This window comes from Daphnia pulex, chromosome 7 (assembly GCF_021134715.1).
Source record: "Daphnia pulex isolate KAP4 chromosome 7, ASM2113471v1".
In the NCBI taxonomy this organism is placed as follows: domain Eukaryota; kingdom Metazoa; phylum Arthropoda; class Branchiopoda; order Diplostraca; family Daphniidae; genus Daphnia; species Daphnia pulex.
In genome coordinates this window covers 3,235,510-3,257,141 of record NC_060023.1, presented here as the reverse complement: position 1 = coordinate 3,257,141, position 21,632 = coordinate 3,235,510, and the positions used below count along the sequence as shown (strand labels likewise).

The following is a 21,632-nucleotide window of genomic DNA, read 5'->3' as shown; positions in this document are numbered from 1 at the left end:
AAAATCAAATGCTGCATCAATCGCAGGACTGAAAATGGGGAATATATCCGATCTTATTTGATTGGCAGAATTCGCTACACGTTATTTATTTTTTGCGTGTTATTTATTACATATAGAAATGATGAGCTCGGCGTGTTTAACGGCCGTGTAATTTCTCCTGGCGGCCGCCTTTTTTATTATTACATATAATACTCGGCTGGTTCGTAGTCATGTGAGTTATTGGTTATTAGCGGCTGATTCATCATCATCCAATCATCAAAACTATTTCTTGAAAAACCCCTGTCGTGCGGCACGAACGCATTTCGTGCCGATTATAATCATAATTCTTCGTATATATAGACCAGTCTCTAAGAGCAACTATAATAATACTATTTATAAATGCATTTAATAAATTCCCTGGGCGGCGATTTGAGTATGAAGAAAATGGTTGAATTAAAAATGTTTGTATAATATTCGACATTCGAGTCTGCCACTATAAGCATTATATCTCGGGTGAGAATTTTTCAACGGACCCAGTTACCTATTATCTTCTCGCCTTCGTTTTTTAACGAATAAGAGAGAGATTAACTCTTAACAGTAGGGGAATGTCACACAAAATGTAGATGACAAGTATCTACTTTTATGAACTTTTTCTGGACCAAATGTCGAAACGCTTGACAATTTTTGTCGACCTTTTTTTCGACATCTTCTCTTAGAGAATTAAAGCATTGCAACACGCACCGCGTAGAATGTATAGACGCGCAATAAAATTATGGTGCGACGCAATTTACGATCCTACGCGCTGGAGAACATTCTATAACAATTATCAGATGGTCATTAAATATGCGTTTTTCGAGACGATAAATACGGATGGAGTAGCAGCAGCGAGGCAACAGTCACGTACAAAATCCTATAGTTGGGTCGTCTAAAACGCTAACAAGCGCCAAAATGCAACGAATTTTGGCCGTCATCTTCTTTCTCGCCGTCTTCCTTAACCAATCGCAGGCGCAATGCAATTCGTAAGTTTCGTTGTAATTATTATTGTATACAAAATATTTTTAAAATTGTACGGGTTGTATATAATCGATTTGTTGCATCACTGTAGCACGAATTGCGTAGGGCCGGCCTGCAGATGCATGTCCACGTCTTCACCAGGCGGTTTAACGAAGGCGCAAACCCGTAAGTTTGATCGTTCGCTCTATAAATACAAATTTAATTCAGTTGGAATAATGAATTGAATTGAATTTCAGCTCAATTGGTTTTTTTGGCATTTGACGGAGCCATCGCGACGACCAATTACGACAACTACACATTTCTGTTGAACAAACGCATCAATCCCAACGGTTGTCCCATTGGAATGACTTTCTTCGTCTTCCACGAGTACAACGACTACAGCCTGACCCACAGTCTCTACTTCAAACGGCAGGAAATTGCAACCCACAGCATGTCGTAAGTTAATATTACAATTTATCTTTTTTTTATTTGTTGAACAAAGTTTTTGCTCCTACTTTTTACACATTTTTCTTTTTCTTTTTAAATCCATTCGACTGTTCAAAACAACAGCCACTTAACTCCAGCCGCCACTTGGGCTAGCAAGTCAGTCGCCGAGTGGACTGATGAAATTGGTGGAATCAGAGACGCTCTGTCCAAATTTGCCAACATTCCCAAAGCTGAAATTAGGGTATAAATCATAAATTAAATTTTTGAATAAATCTGTAATGTTCATTAATTGGATCAAAATTCCAGGGTGCACGAGCGCCGTTCTTGCAGTCAAGTGGTGACGCTACTTTTACGGCCATGAAGAATCTTGGCATGTTCTACGACTGTTCCTTCCCAACTACTGAAAATACTAATCCTCCTGTTTGGCCTTACACTTTGGATCAGGGATTTCAACACGTAAGTGGACTATATTAATACCAGCATGATTACGTTATCTCGTTTGGGAAAAATATAAATGAATAGTATAGATTTCTTAATTCGTTTATGGTTTTTTCAAATGTGTTTTATATATAGGAATGCGCGATCCCGCCTTGTCCCAAAGGCAAATTTCCTGGTGTTTGGACAGTCCCGATGGTAAAAAATAACGTTTGAACTTCTTTTTTCATCTTTTATGGCCAATGCATTCACGTTCGAAATATTGCAACAGGTGACTTCAAACCGAAATGGAACCATTTGCAGTATGGCTGATGCCTGTGACAAGTACGTGCCAGGAGTTGCAATGATTTCTTGAAGTGCTTTTTTCATTTTAGCATATATACATTACTTTTTTTTATTTTAGACCGAATACCTTGGATGAAACTTATCAATACTTGATGGACAATTTTCAACGTCATTATACTACAAGCAAGGCTCCATTTGGCATCTACTTGACTGCTAACGCCTGGTTCCAGGGTGCCGAGTACCGTTTGCAGGGTTACAAGAAGTTCCTCGATGCGTTGAGTACAAAGGATGACGTTTACATTGTCCCAATCGCCAGAGTAAGAAAATGAATTGAGGAAAAGCTGCAAGTGTAATCATTCTTTTTTTTTTTTGTACTGACGGGTTATTATTTCTCGATTGGGTTTGAAAACAAATTTAGGGATTGGATTGGATGAAAAATCCTAAGCCGTTGGCCGAAGTCCCAAACTTCTTCTCTTGTCCAACCATGACCCAGACTCCTTGCTCAAGTTATTCGTGCTACTATGAAGGCGATGCGTCTCCTGTCGGCTCGCGCAATATGAAAAGTTGCGTTACCTGCCCTGACGTCTACCCATGGACCGGGAATCCACTTGGCTTGCCATAATTCTTTTAATTTTTTAAATGGTGAACATCATGTATCCTTAGAGCATTTTAGATTTATTTTACTACCCTCTTGTACTAGTAGCAAGGTTTGAATTCTTAATTTTATAACATACTACGAATTTTGTCTATAACGAAATAGCTATAAAAGGCTTGCCACTGTTCCATCATCATATGCTGTTGAGTATATAACGAATAAACACGTGTAATTTGAAAGTGCTTAAAAGTCGTGTGTTGATTCGGGCTGGATTTGAGGGACATTATAATGTGTAAGCAGAAATGTTCTTGTGTTTGATTAATTTTATCATCTTTTTTTTAGTAGGGGCGACCAATGACAAATGTGGTTTTTGAAAAACAAATTATTTTATTTTAAATTTTTTTATTTATTTAAAATTAAAAGTGGTACATTAAAGTGATTTGAACCAAATCCTAAGAGTGATGTCATTGTTTTCCAGTGAAATTTCTTACTGATGGAAATATTTTTATGTATAATATCATGGGCGACTACGAGATGGCGCACGACGGAATTGGAGCTTCAAAAATCGGTTTAAAAATGTGGGAAAAAATAATAACAACACTTTTAGGATTACACGTTTATAAAGCAGTTACCATTCATCAATTTTGGGTAAAACTTTTACACTTAACATATTTGCAATTAGGCTATTTCATCTTACCTGAACAAATATACCCACTCCCAAACAAGATGGGACATGAGTCACATGATATTTCCATTTTCCCCTATCGTGCAGTGACGTCAAGAATACTCTGATAAATACCATTGTGTAATAAATGGCAATTGCGAGGTGTCAAGGCGAATTTTTCCGGGTTCATAGTATTTATAATGGAAAATTATGAGCTCGAGCTCAGCGTGTTTAACATCAGTCGTATCATTTCTCTTGACGATCGCCTTTTTATATTATACTTGACTGAGTCGCCGCCATGCGAGCTATTGATGGTTATTAGCGGCTAATTATTCATCATCAAAACCAATTATAAAATGTTGTTTGAGTCCCTCCCCACAAAAAAATTTAATAAGTGCCAATCGCGTTTCACGAAAACTGTTCGTGTTCAATGGCAATCTTCGTATCGTAGAGCAACTAATAATAATATTTTAATGAATTGATTACGTTCTCTGGGTTGTGATTTGATTGTGTACAAGAGGAAAACTGTGAACTGAACAAATAATTGCTTGACCAGTATAGCTTAGCCTGTTTGTGGTGTGTCTGTGTAGCTGTGACTGACACATGCATTATCTTAGGTGTGTCGCTTTTGATGGCTCCAGTTATCTTAAGCGTTGCAACATACGATTTCAAGACTATAAATATGGATATAGTTCAACAGTAGCGACGCACAGCAGTCAAAACATCTTTGTGGGTTTATAAGCTGAAAAGCGCCAAAATGCAACGAATTTTGGCCGTCATCTTCTTTCTCGCCGTCTTCCTCCACCAATCGCAGGCGCAATGCACTACGTGAGCTTCATTATTTTCATATGTGTTAATTGTTTCAATTGTAGCTATAGGTTGTAATCGATTTTGTTGCATCACTGTAGCGCGAATTGCGTTGAACCGGCCTGCAAATGCATGAACACGTCTCCACCAGGCGGTTTAAGCCTGGCAGATACTCGTAAGTTTTAACGTCCCTTCTATATAAATACAAAATTCAGTTGGAATAATAAATTGAATTTGATTTCAGCTCAATTGGTTTTTTTGGCGTTTGATGGGGCGATTACGACGACGAATTACGACAACTACACATTTCTGTTCAATAACACCACAAATCCCAACGGTTGTCCCATTGGAATGACTTTCTTCATCTTCCACGAGTACAACGACTACACCCTGACCCACAGTCTCTACTTCAAAGGGCAGGAAATTGCAACCCACAGCATGTCGTAAGGGATAAATTTAAGTTTTTTTTTTAAACTAGGAAATAGGTCTTGTCCAAACTGTTATTATTTAGCAAAGATGGAAAAAAAATAATTCATTTATCTGTTCAAAAACAGCCACTTAACTCCAGCCTACACTTGGGCTAACAAGTCAGTCGCCGAGTGGACTGATGAAATTGGCGGAATACAAGAGGCTCTGGCCAAATTTGCCAACATTCCCAAAACTTCAATTAGGGTACAAATTCAATTTTTGAATAAATCTCTAATGTTCATTAATTGGATCAAAATTCCAGGGTGCACGAGCGCCGTTCTTGCAGTCAAGTGGTGACGCTACTTTTACGGCCATGAAGAATCTTGGCATGTTCTACGACTGTTCTTTCCCAACTACTAATTATACTAATCCTCCTGTTTGGCCTTACACTTTGGATCAAGGATTTCAACACGTAAGTGAACTACAAAAATAATAGAATCTCAATATTTTGAAAAACTAAATTTCTAGTAGATTTTGTAATTGTTTTTGATGTTTCAAATGTGTTTTGTAGGAATGTGCAATCCCACCTTGTCCCAAAAACAAATACCCCGGTATTTGGACAGTCCCGATGGTAAAAAATAACGTTTGAACTTCTTTAGTAATTATGCGTTCACGTTCGAAATATTGCAACAGGTGGCTTTAAACCGAAATGAAACCGTTTGCAGTATGGCTGATGCCTGTGACAAGTGCGTGCCAGGAGTTGCAATGAATTCTTGAAGTGCTTTTTAAATTTTAGCACATACATTATCTTTTTGATTGTAGACCGAATACCTTGGATGAAACTTATCAATACTTGATGGACAATTTTCAACGTCACTATACTAAAAGCAAGGCTCCATTTGGCATCTACTTAACTGCTAACGCCTGGTTCCAGGATGCCGAGTACCGTTTGCAGGGTTACAAGAAGTTCCTCGATGCAATTGTATTAAACGATGACGTTTACGTTGTCCCCATTGCCAGAGTGAGAAAATAATTTTAGAATACCTTCAGCCGTATATATGTTCCATTTCGATTGTTTACTGACGTGTTATTATTTCTCGATTGGGTTTGAAAACATATTTAGGGATTGGACTGGATGAAAAATCCTAAGCCGTTGGCCGAAGTCCCAAACTTCTTCTCTTGTCCAACCATGACCCAGACTCCTTGCTCGGATTATTCGTGCTACTATGAAGGCGATGCGTCTCCTGTCGGCCCGCGCAATATGGAAAGTTGTGTCACCTGCCCTGACGTCTACCCATGGACCGGGAATCCACTTGGCTTGCCATAATTCTTTTTTTTTATGTCAACGTGAATCCTTAGATCATTACAGCTTTATATTACTACCCCCTTGGACTAGTAGCAAGGTTTGAATTCTTAATTTTATAACATAATACGGATTGTTTATAAGGATATAGCTATAAAACAGCTTGCCACTGTTCCAATACCGTATGCTGTAGAGTATATAACGAATAAACACGTGTAATTTGAAAGAGCTTTAAAGACGTGTGTTGATTTGGGCTGAATTTGGGGGACATTGGGATACGTAAGCAGAAATGTTCTTGTTTTATTAATTTTATCATCTTTTCTTTTAGTAGGGGCGAGGCCAATGAAAAATATGGTTTTGTTCCAACTTCCACAACTAATGGAAAACTTATTTTCTTTTAAATTTTTTGATTTATTTCAAGTCTCAAGTGGTACGCTAAAGTGATTTGAAAACCATCCCTCCCCCCCCCCCCAAAAAAAAAAATCCTAATAGTGTAGTGATGATTCATTGTTTTCCAGTGAAATTTCTTACTGATGGAAATATCTTATGAATAATATCACGGGCGACTACGAGATGGCGCACGACGGAATTGGAGCTTCCAAAATAGTTAAAATGTGGGAAAAAACAATAACAACAATTTTAGGATTACACGTGATTAAAGGAGTTGCCATTCATCAATTTTGGGTAAAACTTTTACACTTAACATAATTGCAATTAGGCTATTCTATCTTACCTGAACAAATGTACCCACTCCCAAACAAGATGGGACATGAGACATTTCCACCTTCCCTATCGTGCAGTGACGTCAAGTATACCTGTGATTAAGTAGGTACCATTGTGTAACAAAAGGCAATAGCGAGGTGTGAAGGTGAATTTATCAGGGTTTATAGTATTTATAATGGAAAGTTATGAGCTCGAGCTCAGCGTGTTTTCTCTTGACTATCGCCTTTTTTATTACTTGACTGAGTCGTAGCCAAGCGAGCTGTTGATGGTTATCAGCGGCTAATTATTCGTCATCAAAACCAATTTAAGAATTTTGTTCTTCACAAAAAAAGAAACAAATTCCAATCGTGTTTCACAAACGCATTTCGTGTTCATTGGTAATAAGTCTTCGCAGAGCAACTGAAAATATTTTCAAATAAATTCATTGCATTCTCTGTGAGGTGATTCGAGTGCCTACAAAAGGAAAACTTCTGTGAACTGAACAAATATATGACAGTAGCTAATTTATTGTGGTGTGTCTGTAACTGTGGCTATAACAATATAATATGCATTATCTTGGGCGTGCCGCTTTTGACGGCTCCAGTTATCTTAAAGCGTTGCAACATAGCTACAATTTCGAGACTATAAATGTGGATAATGCAACAGTAGCGAGGCACAGCAGTTCAAACATAGTTGTGGGTCTATTTGCTAACAAGCGCCAAAATGCAACGAATTTTGGCCGTCATCTTCTTTCTCGCCGTCTTCCTCCACCAATCGCAGGCGCAGTGCAATACGTGAGCTTCATTGTTTTCATATACGAGTAATTGTTTCAATTGTAGCTTTAGGTTGTAATAATCGTTTTTTTTTATCACTTTATAGCACGAATTGCGTAGGGCCGGCCTGCAAATGCATGAACACGTCTCCACCAGGCGGTTTAAGCCTGGCGAATACCCGTAAGTTTAACGTCCCTTCTATATCAATACGAAATTCAGTTGGAATAATAAATTAAATCTGATTTCAGCTCAATTGGTTTTTTTGGCGTTTGATGGGGCAATTACGACGACGAATTACGACAACTACACATTTCTGTTCAATAACACCACAAATCCCAACGGTTGTCCCATTGGAATGACTTTCTTCATCTTCCACGAGTACAACGACTACACCCTGACCCACAGTCTCTACTTCAAAGGGCAGGAAATTTCAACCCACAGCATGTCGTAAGTGATAAATCGATTTTTTTTTAACTAAAAATAGGTCCTGCTACAATATTTATTTAGCAAAATTTTTTACAAATGAATTCATTCGTCTGTTCAAAATCAGCCACTTAACTCCAGCCGCAACTTGGGCTAACAAGTCAGTCACCGAGTGGACTGATGAAATTGGCGGAATCAGAGACGCTCTGTCAAAATTTGCCAACATTCCCAAAACTTCGATTAGGGTTTATTTAAATTAAATTTTTTTATAAATATAGGCGTTGTCTTATGTTCATTGGATCAAAATTACAGGGTGCACGAGCGCCGTTCTTGCAGTCAAGCGGTGACGCTACTTTTACGGCCATGAAGAATCTTGGCATGTTCTACGACTGTTCTTTCCCAACTACTAATTATACTAATCCTCCTGTTTGGCCTTACACTTTGGATCAAGGATTTCAACACGTAAGTGAACTACAAAAATAATAGAATCTCAATATTTTGAAAAACTAAATTTCTAGTAGATTTTGTAATTATTTTTTATGTTTCAAATGTGTTTTGTAGGAATGTGCAATCCCGCCTTGTCCCCTAAGCAAATACCCCGGTATTTGGACAGTCCCGATGGTAAAAAATAACGTTTGAACTTCTTTCGTAATTATGCATTCACGTTCGAAATATTGCAACAGGTGGCTTTAAACCGAAATGATACCGTTTGCAGTATGGCTGATGCCTGTGACAAGTGCGTGCCAGGAGTTGCAATGAATTCTTGAAGTGCTTTTTTAATTTTAGCATATATACATTATCTTTTTGATTGTAGACCGAATACCTTTGAGGAAACTTATCAATATTTGATGAGCAATTTTCAACGTCACTATACTACAAGCAAGGCTCCATTTGGCATCTACTTGACTGCTAACGCCTGGTTCCAGGATGCACAGTACCGTTTGCAGGCTTACAAGAAGTTCCTCAACGATATTTTAGTAAACGATGACGTTTACGTTGTCCCCATTGCTAGAGTGAGAAAATAATTTTAGAATACCTTCAGCCGTATATATGTTCCATTTCGATTGTTTACTGACGGGTCATTATTTCTCGATTGGGTTCGAAAACAAATTTAGGGATTGGACTGGATGAAAAATCCTAAGCCGTTAGCCGAAGTCCCAAACTTCTTCAATTGTCCAACCGTGACCAAGACTCCTTGCACAAATTATACGTGCTACTATGAAGGCGATGCGTCTCCTGTCGGCCCGCGCAATATGAAAAGTTGCGTTACCTGCCCTGACGTCTACCCATGGACCGGGAATCCACTTGGCTTGCCATAATTCTTTTATTTTTAAGGTCAACGTGTATCCTTAGCTTTAGAATGGAACCTCTCGGACTATGGTAGCAAGGTTTTAGTTTTTAGTTTTATCAAATACGAATTGTTATCAACGATGTAGCTAAAAATGGTTGCCGCTGTTTCATCACTATATCGTATGCGGTTGAGTATATAACGAATAAACTGGTGTAATTTGAAAGTGCTTAAAAGTTAAAGACGTGTGTTGATTTGGGCTGGATTTGGAGGACATTGAGATATGTAAGCAGATATGTTCTTGTGTTTGATTAATTTATCATCTTTTTTTGTAGACAGCTATGAAAAATGCGATTTTGTTCTAATTCAGGAAAAAATTATTTTCTTATTAATATTTGAGTTTACTTCAAGCTTAAAAGTGGGTAAAGTGATTTGAATTCTCTCCCCAAAATCCTAAGAGTGATGTCATTGTTTTGCAGTCCAAATGTTTTAATGAGAAATATCTTATGTAATATCATGGGCGACTACGAGATGGTGCACGACGGGATCGGAACTTTCGAAATGGGTCTAAAATGTGAGAAAAAGAATAACTGTACTTTCAGGATTAATTCACGTCAAAGGTTACCATTCATCAATTTCGGGTTAAACTTTTACACATAGCATAATTGTAATTATATAACTTTACCTAAAGAGGTAAGAATGTATACCCCCCCCCCCCAAACAAGATGGGGCATGACATCGCCGCCTTACCCTATCATGCAGTGACGTCAAGTAAGGTCGTGATAAAGGGCCATTGTTTAATAAATGCTAAATGGCAATTGCGAGGTGTAGAAGCGAATTTATCCGGTTTCATACTTCATAGTATTTTTTATGGAAAATAATGAGCTCGAGTCCAGCGTGTTTAACATTAGTCATATAATTTCTCTTGACCATCGCCTTTTGATTATTTGACTGAGTCGTACCCAAACCAGTTATTGGCTATTAGCGTTTGATTATTCCTCATTAAAAAAAAAAAGAAAAAAAAAATGTTTTTTGAATCTCCCCTCCCCCCCCCCAAAAAAAAGGAAGAAACAAATGCCTATCGCGCTTCACGAACGTATTTCGTGTCCAATGGTAATAATTCTTCGTAGACAAAGCAACTAATAATAATATTTAAATGAATTTATTACATTTTCTGGGTGGTGATTTGAGTGCGCACAAGAGAAAAACTTGTAACTGAACAAATATATGACCAGTATTTGTGGTTTGTCTGTTAACTGTGATTATAATATGCATTGTCTTGCACTTTTGACAGTTTCATCAGTTATCTTAAGCGTTGCATCATACGATTTCGAGGCTATAAATTTGGATAAGTGCAATAGTAGCGAGGCAAAGCAGTTCAAACATCTTTGTGGGTCTATTTGCTAACAAGCGCCAAAATGCAACGAATTTTGGCCGTCATCTTCTTTCTCGCCGTCTTCCTCCACCAATCGCAGGCGCAATGCAATTCGTAAGTTTCGTTGTGATTACTGCATTTATATACAAGTTCAATATTTAAATTGTATATGGCCGGGTTGTATTAATCGATTTGTTGCATCACTGTATAGCACGAATTGCGTAGGGCCGGCCTGCAAATGCATGTCCACGTCTCCACCAGGCGGTTTAAGCCTGGCGAATACCCGTAAGTTTGATCGTTTGCTCTATAAATACAAATTGAATTCAGTTGGAATAATGAATTGAATCGAGTTTCAGCTCAATTGGTTTTTTTGGCGTTTGACGGTGCGATTATGGCGACCAATTACATGGACTACACATATCTGTTGAACAACAGCATCAATCCCAACGGCTGCCCGATTGAAATGACTTTCTTCGTCTATCACGAGTACAACGACTACACCCTGACCCACAGTCTCTACTTCAGACGGCAGGAAATTGCAACCCACAGCATGTCGTAAGTGATGATCGATTTTTTTTTCTTCTAAAAAATAGGTCTTTTTACAATTATTTATTTAGCAAAAAATAAATAAATAAAAAATTTTCATTCCTCTGTTCAATAACAGCCACTCAACTCCATCGTCAGATTGGGCTTACAAGTCAGTGTCCGAGTGGACTGATGAAATTGGTGGAATCCAAGAGGCTCTGGCCAAATTTGCGAACATTCCCAAAGCTGAAATTCGGGTACAAATTCAATTTTTGAATAAATCTTTAATGTTCATTAATTGGATCAAAATAACAGGGTGCACGAGCGCCGTTCTTGCAGTCAAGCGGTGACGCTACTTTTACAGCCATGAAGAATCTTGGCATGTTCTACGACTGTTCTTTCCCAACTACTGAAAATACTAATCCTCCTGTTTGGCCTTACACTTTGGATCAAGGATTTCAACACGTAAGTGGACTACAAAAATTATAGAATCTCAATATTTTGAAAAACTAAATTTCTAGTAGATTTTGTAATTGTTTTTGATGTTTCAAATGTGTTTTGTAGGAATGTGCAATCCCGCCTTGTCCCAAAGACAAATACCCCGGTATTTGGACAGTCCCGATGGTAAAAAACAACGTTTGAACTTCTTTCGTAATTATGCATTCACGTTCTAAATATTGCAATAGGTGGCTTTAAACCGAAATGAAACCGTTTGCAGTATGGCTGATGCCTGTGACAAGTGCGTGCCAGGAGTTGCAATGAATTCTTGAAGTGCTTTTTTAATTTTAGCATATATACATTATCTTTTTGATTGTAGACCGAATACAGTGGATGAAACTTATCAATATTTGATGAGCAATTTTCAACGTCACTATACTACAAGCAAGGCTCCATTTGGCATCTACTTGACTGCTAACGCCTGGTTCCAGGATGCACAGTACCGTTTGAAGGGTTACAAGAAGTTCCTCGATGCAATTGTAGTTTACGATGACGTTTACGTTGTTCCCATTGCCAGAGTGAGAAAATAATTTTAGAATACCTTCAGTCGTATATATGTTCCATTTCGATTGTTTACTGACGGGTTATTATTTCTCGATTGCGTTTGAAAACAAATTTAGGGATTGGACTGGATGAAAAATCCTAAACCGTTGGCCGAAGTCCCAAACTTCTTCTCTTGTCCAACCATGACCAAGACTCCTTGCACAAATAATACGTGCTACTATGAAGACGATGTGTCTCCTGTTGGCCCGCGCAATATGACAATTTGTGTCACCTGTCCTGACGTCTATCCATGGACCGGGAATCCACTTGGCTTGCCCTAATTATTATTTTTTAAATGGTGAACATCATGTATCCTTACAGTATTTTAGATTTAGAATCGGCCCTCTTTGATAAGTTACAGGGTTTTCATTCCCAGTTTAATAACGTGCTTATTTTCCGATAATTGAAACGCCTTCCGCTATAATCTCCATCCCTTTATATGCTATTCATTATATAAGGAATAAAACTTGCAAAAGTGTTTTATTTTAAAACATACAGTACTTATTACACAAAGTTTCCAGACATCTGAGAGATGATTATGGAAAAGCGTGTTTTTTTTTATTTGCCAAAAATGCAGTTATCATCCGACGTAGATTATTTTTGGAATGGTTGTTAAGGCTAAGGCTAATATCCTGTTTTTTTTTTCTAAAGATCTCATTGGTTGATATTCTGAAAGAGTTGCCCCAACCAACCAAACGCGAAGATTTTTTTTTTTTTGTTTTTTTTTTCGTTCTCATTCGATTATTTTCTGGGCATAAATATAAATTGAGTCCGAAATTTGTGTATCAGTTCATGAGTCACATGATTAGTAGCATAAAAAAAAGAAAAAAAATCGGAAGTAGCGCCCCTCTTTGAATGCGCATGCAGTTGTTGGTATATCCGTTAGATGGAAATTAAGGCTCGAATGATTGTGGTGCACCCGCCATGAAGTCTTCATGGCGGGTAATTCAAAAAATGTTAAGTTTTTGGTTCATAAAATAAGTGGTGCAATATTTCATTGTGCATAACTTGTTCGTCCCTTTATATACCGGTGATGCAACCCTGAGCTATAAGATGACATTTCTTTTTATCTGCAGCCATTATCTGATGCTCATCCATGTCGAACTCAAATGGGTAAAATAGACGTTGACGGGGATTGAGTGATGCATATCAGATCTGTCTGAATGATATTTATACGATTGATATAATGTATGTCAATCAATTCTTATCGAGTTTATAAACGTGTTATTCAGAAGTGAGTTCATTTCTTTTTTAATATGCGGTACAATATATACATGTATTGCATGTAGCACTGGGTACGGTAAGATACGGTAGCGATTCTGATAACAACCTCAGCAGTAGCTTGTCCGTGTGCTTTTTTGGGTTGGGTGGTCATGTAATGTAATGTAATGCAGTGGTTCATACAGTGGGAAAAGAGAGTTTTCAAGGAAGTTGGTGGACCTGATGGCAATTCGCATTTCAGTAGGACGATGTGATTGCACACAAAAACAAAGTGATGAGACGCAGCACTGTATTGTAGTGCAGCATTGTACTGTAATACCATGGTCTAACAGGAGTCTCCTGTTAGATGTCTCATTCCGCCGTTCTTTTTCTGCAATGTTGTAAAATATTAGAACACATTGCAGGCGATATTTTCCAATATTTAACGGTCTTACCCTTAAAATGAAGCGCTGTGCTTCCCTCGTCCCCTCTTTTCTTTATATACAACCAATATTGTTCCAGCCATAAGAGAGACTGTATAGGGAGCTAGAGGATGATGGAAGTTGGAGAGTAATTCAGTTACAACTACGGTAGCCGCGTATACATGAGAGCATTGGCCGCAGTATGGGATCCATTGGGAAATCTCACCCCCTCACCAGCCCACATCGACCCAAGCCACTTACGGCTGATATTTCTCTCATACTCTAGTCATCTCTCACACCCGGAAGCCCCTTCCGCAAACCATCCAACTGCTATAAGGGGAAGAGGGAGGGTCTAGTCTGCACCTTAATCCCAAATTCGCTTATGGTTTTATCGGAGAAAAGTCAGCCAGATTGACAAACAGCCAGCAGACTGCTGACGCGAATGTGTAATGAGGTTGAGGGGAGAAAATAAACATTAAACAACACACAAGCCACACAAAGGCTGTAGAGAGGTTTTTTTTTACGCACCGGGACATATTCTCATCTGGACACTTTGATTTATGGTGAATGTTGGCAGCCTTTCGTTTGTTTATTCTTCTAAAAAAAGAAGAGAAGAAACACGCACCCAAAATTCAATCATCGTAAAATGTGGATGACATAAAAACCAATTCAACGATTAAACTAAAGACCAAGTGGGTCTATAGCGATTTAATAGCCGAGACCAACACGAATCGGCTGGCAAATAAGGAAGTTAACGAACGCGTTGATTACATTTCTTTCTTTTTTCTCTATTTCTTCGTTTTTCTTTCAAGATATTCGATCGGTCGTGAATAACCAAAGAAAACACAAAAATGCCCAAACATATGTAAAGATTCTTCGAGTCAAATAAATCTTCGAGGCACCGAACCCGGCCAACTCGGAAGGAGCGAGGCAAGAGACATGGCAACACGAATAAACAACACACGTGTCTGTCGATAACCATCAGTGGCTTTATTTCTTCTCTCTTTCTTTCTTTTTTTCTTTATAATTTTATGTCCGGGTGGGACTTATTACTTGAATGGCCAAGTCACTATAATCAACACTGTGATCCTGTTTTTGTCATTACGCCCTCTCTTGTAAATATTTCTGGTATAGTTACTTATTTGTTATTTCGATCTCTATAAGTGCTTGTTCGAAATACTCAAAAACATCTACTCAAAAACTCTTTTCACATTACAAATTTTATAGAGATTACTGAAATTGTTCCTCGTTCCTATTACCCACATCAGATAGACCCGCTGTAAATTTGTGTTTGCTGAACCGATGAAGAAATAACGAGCCAATCGCTCCAATTAGTTTTACGTTGGCCTCGTATTTCATTCGATTTTTGTGCGTCTAACGATTCCCAGGACAAGGCCCTTTTTCTTTCTTTGACGTTACGTGAACTTTTCGGTCTATAAATCACGTGAAAATATACTTAAATAAAAAGGGAAAAAGAATGGAGGATTAGAGAAGAAGATGACAAAGACGAATACAAGGAAACAAGCGATTTTGATACGGAGAGAAAATGGATGGATCAAATAGACAAGGTCCCCTACTGAGAGCGATGATTGGCCTTCTCCTTTTGGATATCTAATAACGTGACCGACAGACAAAACTGAGCACAATGATTACCGTTGAAGACATTCAAAACCAAAAGAAACTACGTTTGTCGGATATGCCCGACAATAAACGGGAAAACGACTATAACCAATTCGATAATTACAAAAACAGCGCTAAGTTCAAAGATCATTTAGATTATTCATCATCTTTTACTATATTCCTATTTTCGACACGCTTTTTTCTTCTTCTTCGTTTGTCTTTGAGTCGACGTATTTTCCTTCTTTGGTTCTTCTACATCGTTTTCATTTCATATTCCCCGTTCCGTTCATTATCCCTTTTTTCTCGCGTTTTTCTTCGTCTGAGTGGTCTGATGATTTATTTGTTTCCATTTCCTCGCTGCGGAGTGAAACGTGGAAGGGAATATGCAAGTGAACGAGCGAGCGAATCCGTGTGGGCTGTGCGTGTCGCTTGCGATAAAACTTTTTTTCTGTTTGTTTTTCTCCCATCCATTCACATTTAAAACTTTCCGCCTATCAATAGAAAACAGCCAGCGACAACGCCGACTATTTTTTCTATTTCATGACAATCGGGAGAGACTTTGCATAGGGCGATAGACTCGGAGCGCTATAAAGTAGCCTCATCGTCGAGACTTTTCGACTGCGCGTTCGTTTACGCGCTCTCTGCTGTTGTTGTCTCCCTCGTCGTAAATAATATCCTGCCAGGAGGTACTGCAGACACTGTATACACATTGAAAGCCCCTCCGTTTGAATTATTGATCTCTGAGGTTCCTTCGTAGCAACCAAGAAATCTTTATTTTTTTCCTTTACTTTACTTTTTTCTTTTGAGCTTTTTTCAGAAGAGCAGCGCAGCCCGACATGGTGCGCTAACGAGGCATCGATTTAATAACACTGGGAGCTGCTTCGTAGTTGACTGCTGCGACTCTGACTGACGAGAAGAGAAGAAGTGGGGGTATAGAGACGACGATTTGAATTTACCGTAAAAGGCTTTCAAATCTTCTGTTTTCTTGTTTCGGACGGATTTCCCTTTTAACAGCACGAAAAGATCTTTTTTCTTTTTCTTTTTCAGAATTTCCTTTTTCTTTTTCTTTCTTTGCCTCTCCTTTAGTTTCTGTATGGTCGAAACAAACGAAGATGATGGCAACTCCCCGCGTCGTTTTCCCAAAACCTGCGGATGCCCCAGCCATCAGACACCAGGGGCCTTTTCCTCATTTCTTTTCTCCCCCGGTCTCTCGGTCCCTCGGAATCTCGGCTACTTTGCCCGACCTCTGGTATCGTAATAATAATAAAAGTGATACCTTGAATGAGAATGAGCCGAGAAAAAGAAAAGAAAAGAAAAGAAAAGGGAGAAAATAATAAAAACGAAACGTCAGCTAAATTAGGAATGCATATAGAAGCAAAACACGATGAAATAAAAGAAAATCTTTTCCCATTTTCATTCCCACCTCTTCTTGTTTTTTGTTGTTTTGCTTTTGTTTTCGTCCTAACAAACTTTCGGCGTAGCTAACCATTTGGTTGTTTCTTTTCTTTCTTTCTTTGTCTTTCCTTTCCTTTTTCCTCATTTCCTTTTTTTCTTTTTTACTGGGCGTTGCTTTGAGTTTTGGAATCGATGATTTTCACGACACCACAAACAATCCCCAACAGCAGCTCGGCAGCCAAGGCGAATATAAAAAAGAAAAACTAAAATTGTATATAAAGCCGGAGAGAAGATTGCCTTCTCATTCCATCTAGGGCTGCCGAGTGTGAAATAATCCCTGCGCATTAGATACAGATCCGCGTGACGGATGTAGCGTCAAATTACAATCTAATTACACAGAGGGTCTCTCCGTGGCTGCTGGCTGTTTGGATGTCGTTTGATCCTACCAGCACACGCCTTTTCTCTCTTATTTTCTCTTTTTCTTCTCTTTTTCTATCTGTCTGATGCCTCCGTCTGATTTATCAAGCCCTTAATTCCTTTTCTTTTTTCCCCTTTTTTCTTCGTGTCGCTCCATTTCAGTCTCCGTGGATTCCCTCGTCTCTCCAACAAATTATAAACAATTTAATGGTCGCCATCGGCGATCCCTCCTCGGGGATCATTGCAATCCATTGGAGGAAAACAAGAGGAAATTCGAGTCATGTCGACGTCAAGTCCGCTGCTGCCCTTCGTCGTGACAACCAGTACCCTACGAGTTTAATCTTGATCGTCTCCTTTAATCCAGTCGTCCCTTTCGACTTATTCGCTAAATTCGATGACCGTCACTTGGAAATCCTCCCAAAGTGCCAACTGAACCGACGACATTTCAACTCGGACATCAGCGTCAAACAGCGTCCAACTATGAAGATATTCCAACTCGTCGCCCTAATTGAACAGCTGCTTCTACCCAGAATTCGGCGATGCGTTTGTTATGGTCCGACATTTCAACACAATTTCGATCGGCCGCTCTTGTCGATCGAAATTCGATTACAAGAGAATACACGCGTGTCCGTGTTTGTTTGTTTGTTGGTAGTTCCCCTTCATGTCCGCACACATTCAGATGGGCAAGATATCACGTTGCCCATCTCCCTCGTCGTCCACCATCAGTCGTGTTCCACCGAGCTGCTTCTGCTTTTGTTCAGACGAGACGGGATGAGGCGGATGCTCCATTGCTCGGCTGCGTGTGTCTTTTCAGGGCGTTAACTCGTATCCACCCATCGTCCACATCACAACGGGAAGAATATCGAATCGCTGCTGACTGCCAGCTCGACCCCTTTTCTTCAACTTGCATTTCTTTTATTTGTTTGTTCTTATCATTTACAAAACAGGGCGATCACACGGCCGTCGTGTGCTGACTTTTGTTGCTGTGCAAGTCCCTCCGCTGCCCATTTCGACACCTTCTCCTTTTTCCCCTCGTCCTTGATTCTCCGTCATCTATAAAGGGAAAAGGGAAAAGGAATTTCAAGAGAATCGAGCCGCTCCCGTTTTATCGTTCCCTTCAACTCCACTCCACCCTACCGCCCTACCACCCTACCACCCCCAACTTCTTTCTGCACTGTAGCACCCCCTTCTGCATTCATAATGAATCGTAATGTTACAATTGGATTTACGTGGCGACGAGATAAGAATGGGGAGTGAGTCCGGCTCGTTAATGCAGAGTGGCCGGCAGAAATCGATCCCTCCCCCCCATTCCCTGTCTAGTATCAAATCACCAAAGGACGATGCGATAGACTCTTATAGTACACTGGACAATATACTCGATGTAATGACATTAGTGTTTGATGAAATCAACTTGATGGAATTGTGGCCGGTGGACTTTTGTAACGCCAACCGTTTCATATCTCAGGATTTTCCGCTTCCTGTTATCCAACGACGATGGATGGAGGACGCAAGATCTGATTATTATTCATTCAACAGAAAGAAAAAGTTCCTCCATGCCTGCCGATTCTCTCACCATAACCCAATCAACAATTGCCTTGTTCGACACCAGACTTTCATTTCCGATTGCCTTGCGCTCGATACAAGAGAGTGGGTGGATGGGCTGATGGGGGAGAGAAGCTCAAAGGTATCAACGTGTGAGTCTTCAATACATTCACATCAGACTTCGCATAAAGATAAGCATAAGCCTAAACCTCCAACAACCCCACACGGCCCCACAGCCTTGGCGAGGAAAGCCTCACGCGCGCATATTGTGGCACAGACAAATCCTCGTTCGAATGAGAATTTGATTTATTCAATATTGCACACGGGTATAAATATACTCGTCTAATGCACACGTTGTACTTCACTGTAAGGTTGGGCGCTGTTGCGCCGCAGGAGGGAACCGTACAGATTTCACGGATGAGAAGAAGAAAATCCAACTCAATGCCGCCATTGTAAATAACACCAAGAGAAATAAACAAGCGGCGATGGAAGACGACGGTGAGGAAGGAGGTGTTCCATCAGGCGCCTCCCAGTTCTCCCCCTGTCTGCTCAGTAAACCGAATATCCATTTTTTCCTATAAATTCATTTAGATCCTCTCCGAGGGAATCGAATGGATCGAGGTGTTGGCATCACGCCGATCCATATCCTTTCATTCCTTTTACATGAGACTATGCGCTGTTCTTTTAAAATGGTAAACACTAAAAATAAAAAAGGGGAATTTTTCCGGCCAGTTTTATCAAGTGAAGCGAAGAAAAGGAAAAATACGAAACCTGGAGGCTATTATGCAAAGCAAATAACCCACACGGACAGACAGACCCCATCACCCCGTTCACGTCGAAGCGGGAAAGCCAATTTTTAACGACTGTTGATCAATTTATATTTAAATGGATTTGAAAATCCAAAAAGGGGTTCCAAACTTCCAGCCCGCTTTCCGTGCTGCACTTAATCGACGGTGATGGCGCTCCCGATCTCCTGTCTCGAGTCGTTTGGAAAATTTGGTGCTGATGGCTGACCGCTGATACATATAATAACAATAGTCCATCACTCATTCACTTCTTCTTCCTCTTTTTCTCTCGGATGGGCTTCGCTTGTCTGCCTGCGACTGCGTAGATTGTCTGCTGCTTTCACACGCGGAGACCACCTGATGTGGATGATGGCTCGTTCATCACTCCCGGCCTATTTAATGTTCATAATTTATACGCACCAAACTCTCTCCTTCGTTCCCCCCTATAGTCTCTGTCCTTTGCTCTTGAAGCACATCAACTACAAAAAGAAAAGAAAAGAAAGAAGAAAAAAAAATCAAATCCGAGGAGAAAAATGGAAGATGGAAGACTCTCCATTGTTCTTATTTATAAAAACCCAAGGGCGTTGCCGAGTTCACCGATCTCGGATGATATTTACATGAACCACACACGGCGGTTGGACGGGATACTTGTTGGTCTCGTTTCCAAATATTTGGCTCAAAGCGCTACAAGTAAAACTCACGACTACACTTATGAGAAGAACCTTTGGAAATAGAAAAAGTAGGTATAACCTATGAACTAGGTCTCGTTATATTTTTCTATACTTTATCTTTTTCCCATTTTACTCGGCACTCTGTTGATCGATGGATGGATGCGACTATATCGCCGCATATTATACTTATAGTCTATACTGTAACTTGGTACACATAATAGGCGAGTGTGTTGTTCTTTCATAAAGACTGGAGGGCTTGATGCCGTCGAGCTCCCCTCTTATATCTTCTTGTTTGTATTCCATTACGCCAAGCTCAACGGGCGCCGTGAGGATCCATCCGTTCCCTTATCTCGTTGAAAAAGAAGCGACGCCAACGTCGCGGTGTGATTGGATATAGAAATAAGGGACCCGACATAGAACACCCACTGTACATACAAGTCTCGACTTTCTTTCTTTATTGACAAGCGCACATGTAGCGCACTGCTGACACCGAGTCCAAGGGTCTAACTCGGCGGTTGTTTACTTTCGATCTTTCCCGTCTGTTCCATTGCGCCCCTTTCATCCTCTAAAGGGGTTACCTCGTCTCTTTATTTTTCTGTGGATATTTATTGTCTAAACAGAACGGGATGAGAGACAAAAAAAAAACGCCATAAAAAAATCAACCGAATTATTGGAGTGGGTCTAGAGTCGATAGAGTCGATAGAAGAGGAATAAGCTGAAAGCTGATTTTTATTATTTATTCATTTTGTGTGTCAGTAGTGTGGGGTGGGGCGTTGTTTTGTGCGTGTTGCCGCCATGGACGGAACAGAATAACTGAGAGGGACTGAGGGAGGCCTCACAGGTCGGCGGTTGTCGACAATAGACTTGGTAATTGTGAACGGCTCCCTTCCTTCCTCCCTCCTTGGTTCGTTCGTTCACTCTCCTTTTCTCTTCGCCTATTGCTGCTATACTTCTCCATAATACGTGAGTGCGTAGGACATGGACAAGTTGAATATTTTCCAGTCCAGCGGCCGGAATAAACGCATCAAGAGTTGGTTGCGTCCGCACCGATCACGCGTGACCCAACTGCCGAGTACTGGCCAGATTACCCCTCACTCACAGGCGAAGCCCCACGCAGCAATCACCAATCATATTCAAGCCTTGTTTCTCAAACTTTTTTTTTGTATTTACCTTCCTTATTAGCTGACTCAACTTAATCAACATTTTTAAAACCGTAAATAACAAAATAAGAATTTCATATACTTCAGACAGATGGCTTAACGACCAAAGATAAGAAACCAGTCAGTTTGATTATTGCCTTCTCTTCCAATTCCAAAAGTCTCTATAAGCTTAAAAAGTGGGGTGTGGATCCCGCACCCTTTTTTCAATTTTCTTTTATGCATACGTTAAGTGTAATCGGATTAAAGACAAAAATATACAAAGAAGAGCCAGTTTGGATCTATGAGTCATCGATTTTCCTGGGGTTTCCAGAAGATAAAATTGAATTTTTGGAAAAAAGGAGAGCCAAACAGTTTTGCTGGAGGATAAGAAGTTGAGT

The 21,632-nt window shown here is 39.8% G+C and overlaps 4 protein-coding genes across 4 annotated transcripts; all 4 read left to right on the top strand.

The window, feature by feature from the left end:
* Window positions 1-837: 837 nt before the first annotated feature.
* On the top strand, window positions 838-2,973 carry LOC124198803 (chitin deacetylase 7-like). Its single transcript, XM_046594848.1, has 9 exons — window positions 838-998; window positions 1,085-1,158; window positions 1,230-1,428; window positions 1,543-1,660; window positions 1,726-1,875; window positions 1,993-2,052; window positions 2,126-2,178; window positions 2,258-2,456; window positions 2,558-2,973. The coding sequence occupies exons 1-9, from the start codon at window positions 928-930 to the stop codon at window positions 2,759-2,761; spliced, it is 1,128 nt and encodes a 375-aa protein (XP_046450804.1). The 5' UTR covers window positions 838-927; the 3' UTR covers window positions 2,762-2,973.
* Window positions 2,974-4,065: 1,092 nt separating this feature from the next.
* Window positions 4,066-6,142, top strand: LOC124198801 (chitin deacetylase 7-like). The gene is made up of 9 exons (XM_046594845.1): window positions 4,066-4,226; window positions 4,307-4,380; window positions 4,450-4,648; window positions 4,760-4,877; window positions 4,936-5,085; window positions 5,185-5,244; window positions 5,307-5,359; window positions 5,436-5,634; window positions 5,737-6,142. The coding sequence occupies exons 1-9, from the start codon at window positions 4,156-4,158 to the stop codon at window positions 5,938-5,940; spliced, it is 1,128 nt and encodes a 375-aa protein (XP_046450801.1). The 5' UTR covers window positions 4,066-4,155; the 3' UTR covers window positions 5,941-6,142.
* A 393-nt stretch (window positions 6,143-6,535) lies between these two features.
* LOC124198802 (chitin deacetylase 7-like) lies at window positions 6,536-9,328 on the top strand. The gene is made up of 9 exons (XM_046594847.1): window positions 6,536-7,412; window positions 7,498-7,571; window positions 7,640-7,838; window positions 7,942-8,059; window positions 8,127-8,276; window positions 8,376-8,435; window positions 8,498-8,550; window positions 8,629-8,827; window positions 8,930-9,328. The coding sequence occupies exons 1-9, from the start codon at window positions 7,342-7,344 to the stop codon at window positions 9,131-9,133; spliced, it is 1,128 nt and encodes a 375-aa protein (XP_046450803.1). The 5' UTR covers window positions 6,536-7,341; the 3' UTR covers window positions 9,134-9,328.
* Window positions 9,329-10,435: 1,107 nt separating this feature from the next.
* Window positions 10,436-12,534, top strand: LOC124198804 (chitin deacetylase 7-like). Its single transcript, XM_046594849.1, has 9 exons — window positions 10,436-10,591; window positions 10,689-10,762; window positions 10,834-11,032; window positions 11,142-11,259; window positions 11,318-11,467; window positions 11,567-11,626; window positions 11,689-11,741; window positions 11,820-12,018; window positions 12,121-12,534. The coding sequence occupies exons 1-9, from the start codon at window positions 10,521-10,523 to the stop codon at window positions 12,322-12,324; spliced, it is 1,128 nt and encodes a 375-aa protein (XP_046450805.1). The 5' UTR covers window positions 10,436-10,520; the 3' UTR covers window positions 12,325-12,534.
* Window positions 12,535-21,632: the final 9,098 nt, after the last annotated feature.

What these genes read in the sequence shown, in the direction of transcription:
- LOC124198804 (XM_046594849.1), top strand. Translation starts at nt 10,521, where the DNA reads ATGCAACGAATTTTGGCCGTCATCTTCTTTCTCGCCGTCTTCCTCCAC. An exon ending in TGGATCAAGGATTTCAACAC is followed by an intron (nt 11,468 to 11,566) that starts GTAAGTGGACTA and finishes TGTGTTTTGTAG; the next exon opens with GAATGTGCAATCCCGCCTTG. An exon ending in GTATTTGGACAGTCCCGATG is followed by an intron (nt 11,627 to 11,688) that starts GTAAAAAACAAC and finishes ATATTGCAATAG; the next exon opens with GTGGCTTTAAACCGAAATGA.
- LOC124198801 (XM_046594845.1), top strand. Translation starts at nt 4,156, where the DNA reads ATGCAACGAATTTTGGCCGTCATCTTCTTTCTCGCCGTCTTCCTCCAC. An exon ending in ATTGCAACCCACAGCATGTC is followed by an intron (nt 4,649 to 4,759) that starts GTAAGGGATAAA and finishes GTTCAAAAACAG; the next exon opens with CCACTTAACTCCAGCCTACA. An exon ending in TTCCCAAAACTTCAATTAGG is followed by an intron (nt 4,878 to 4,935) that starts GTACAAATTCAA and finishes TCAAAATTCCAG; the next exon opens with GGTGCACGAGCGCCGTTCTT.
- LOC124198803 (XM_046594848.1), top strand. Translation starts at nt 928, where the DNA reads ATGCAACGAATTTTGGCCGTCATCTTCTTTCTCGCCGTCTTCCTTAAC. An exon ending in TCGCAGGCGCAATGCAATTC is followed by an intron (nt 999 to 1,084) that starts GTAAGTTTCGTT and finishes GCATCACTGTAG; the next exon opens with CACGAATTGCGTAGGGCCGG. An exon ending in GTGTTTGGACAGTCCCGATG is followed by an intron (nt 2,053 to 2,125) that starts GTAAAAAATAAC and finishes ATATTGCAACAG; the next exon opens with GTGACTTCAAACCGAAATGG.
- LOC124198802 (XM_046594847.1), top strand. Translation starts at nt 7,342, where the DNA reads ATGCAACGAATTTTGGCCGTCATCTTCTTTCTCGCCGTCTTCCTCCAC. An exon ending in TGGATCAAGGATTTCAACAC is followed by an intron (nt 8,277 to 8,375) that starts GTAAGTGAACTA and finishes TGTGTTTTGTAG; the next exon opens with GAATGTGCAATCCCGCCTTG. An exon ending in GTATTTGGACAGTCCCGATG is followed by an intron (nt 8,436 to 8,497) that starts GTAAAAAATAAC and finishes ATATTGCAACAG; the next exon opens with GTGGCTTTAAACCGAAATGA.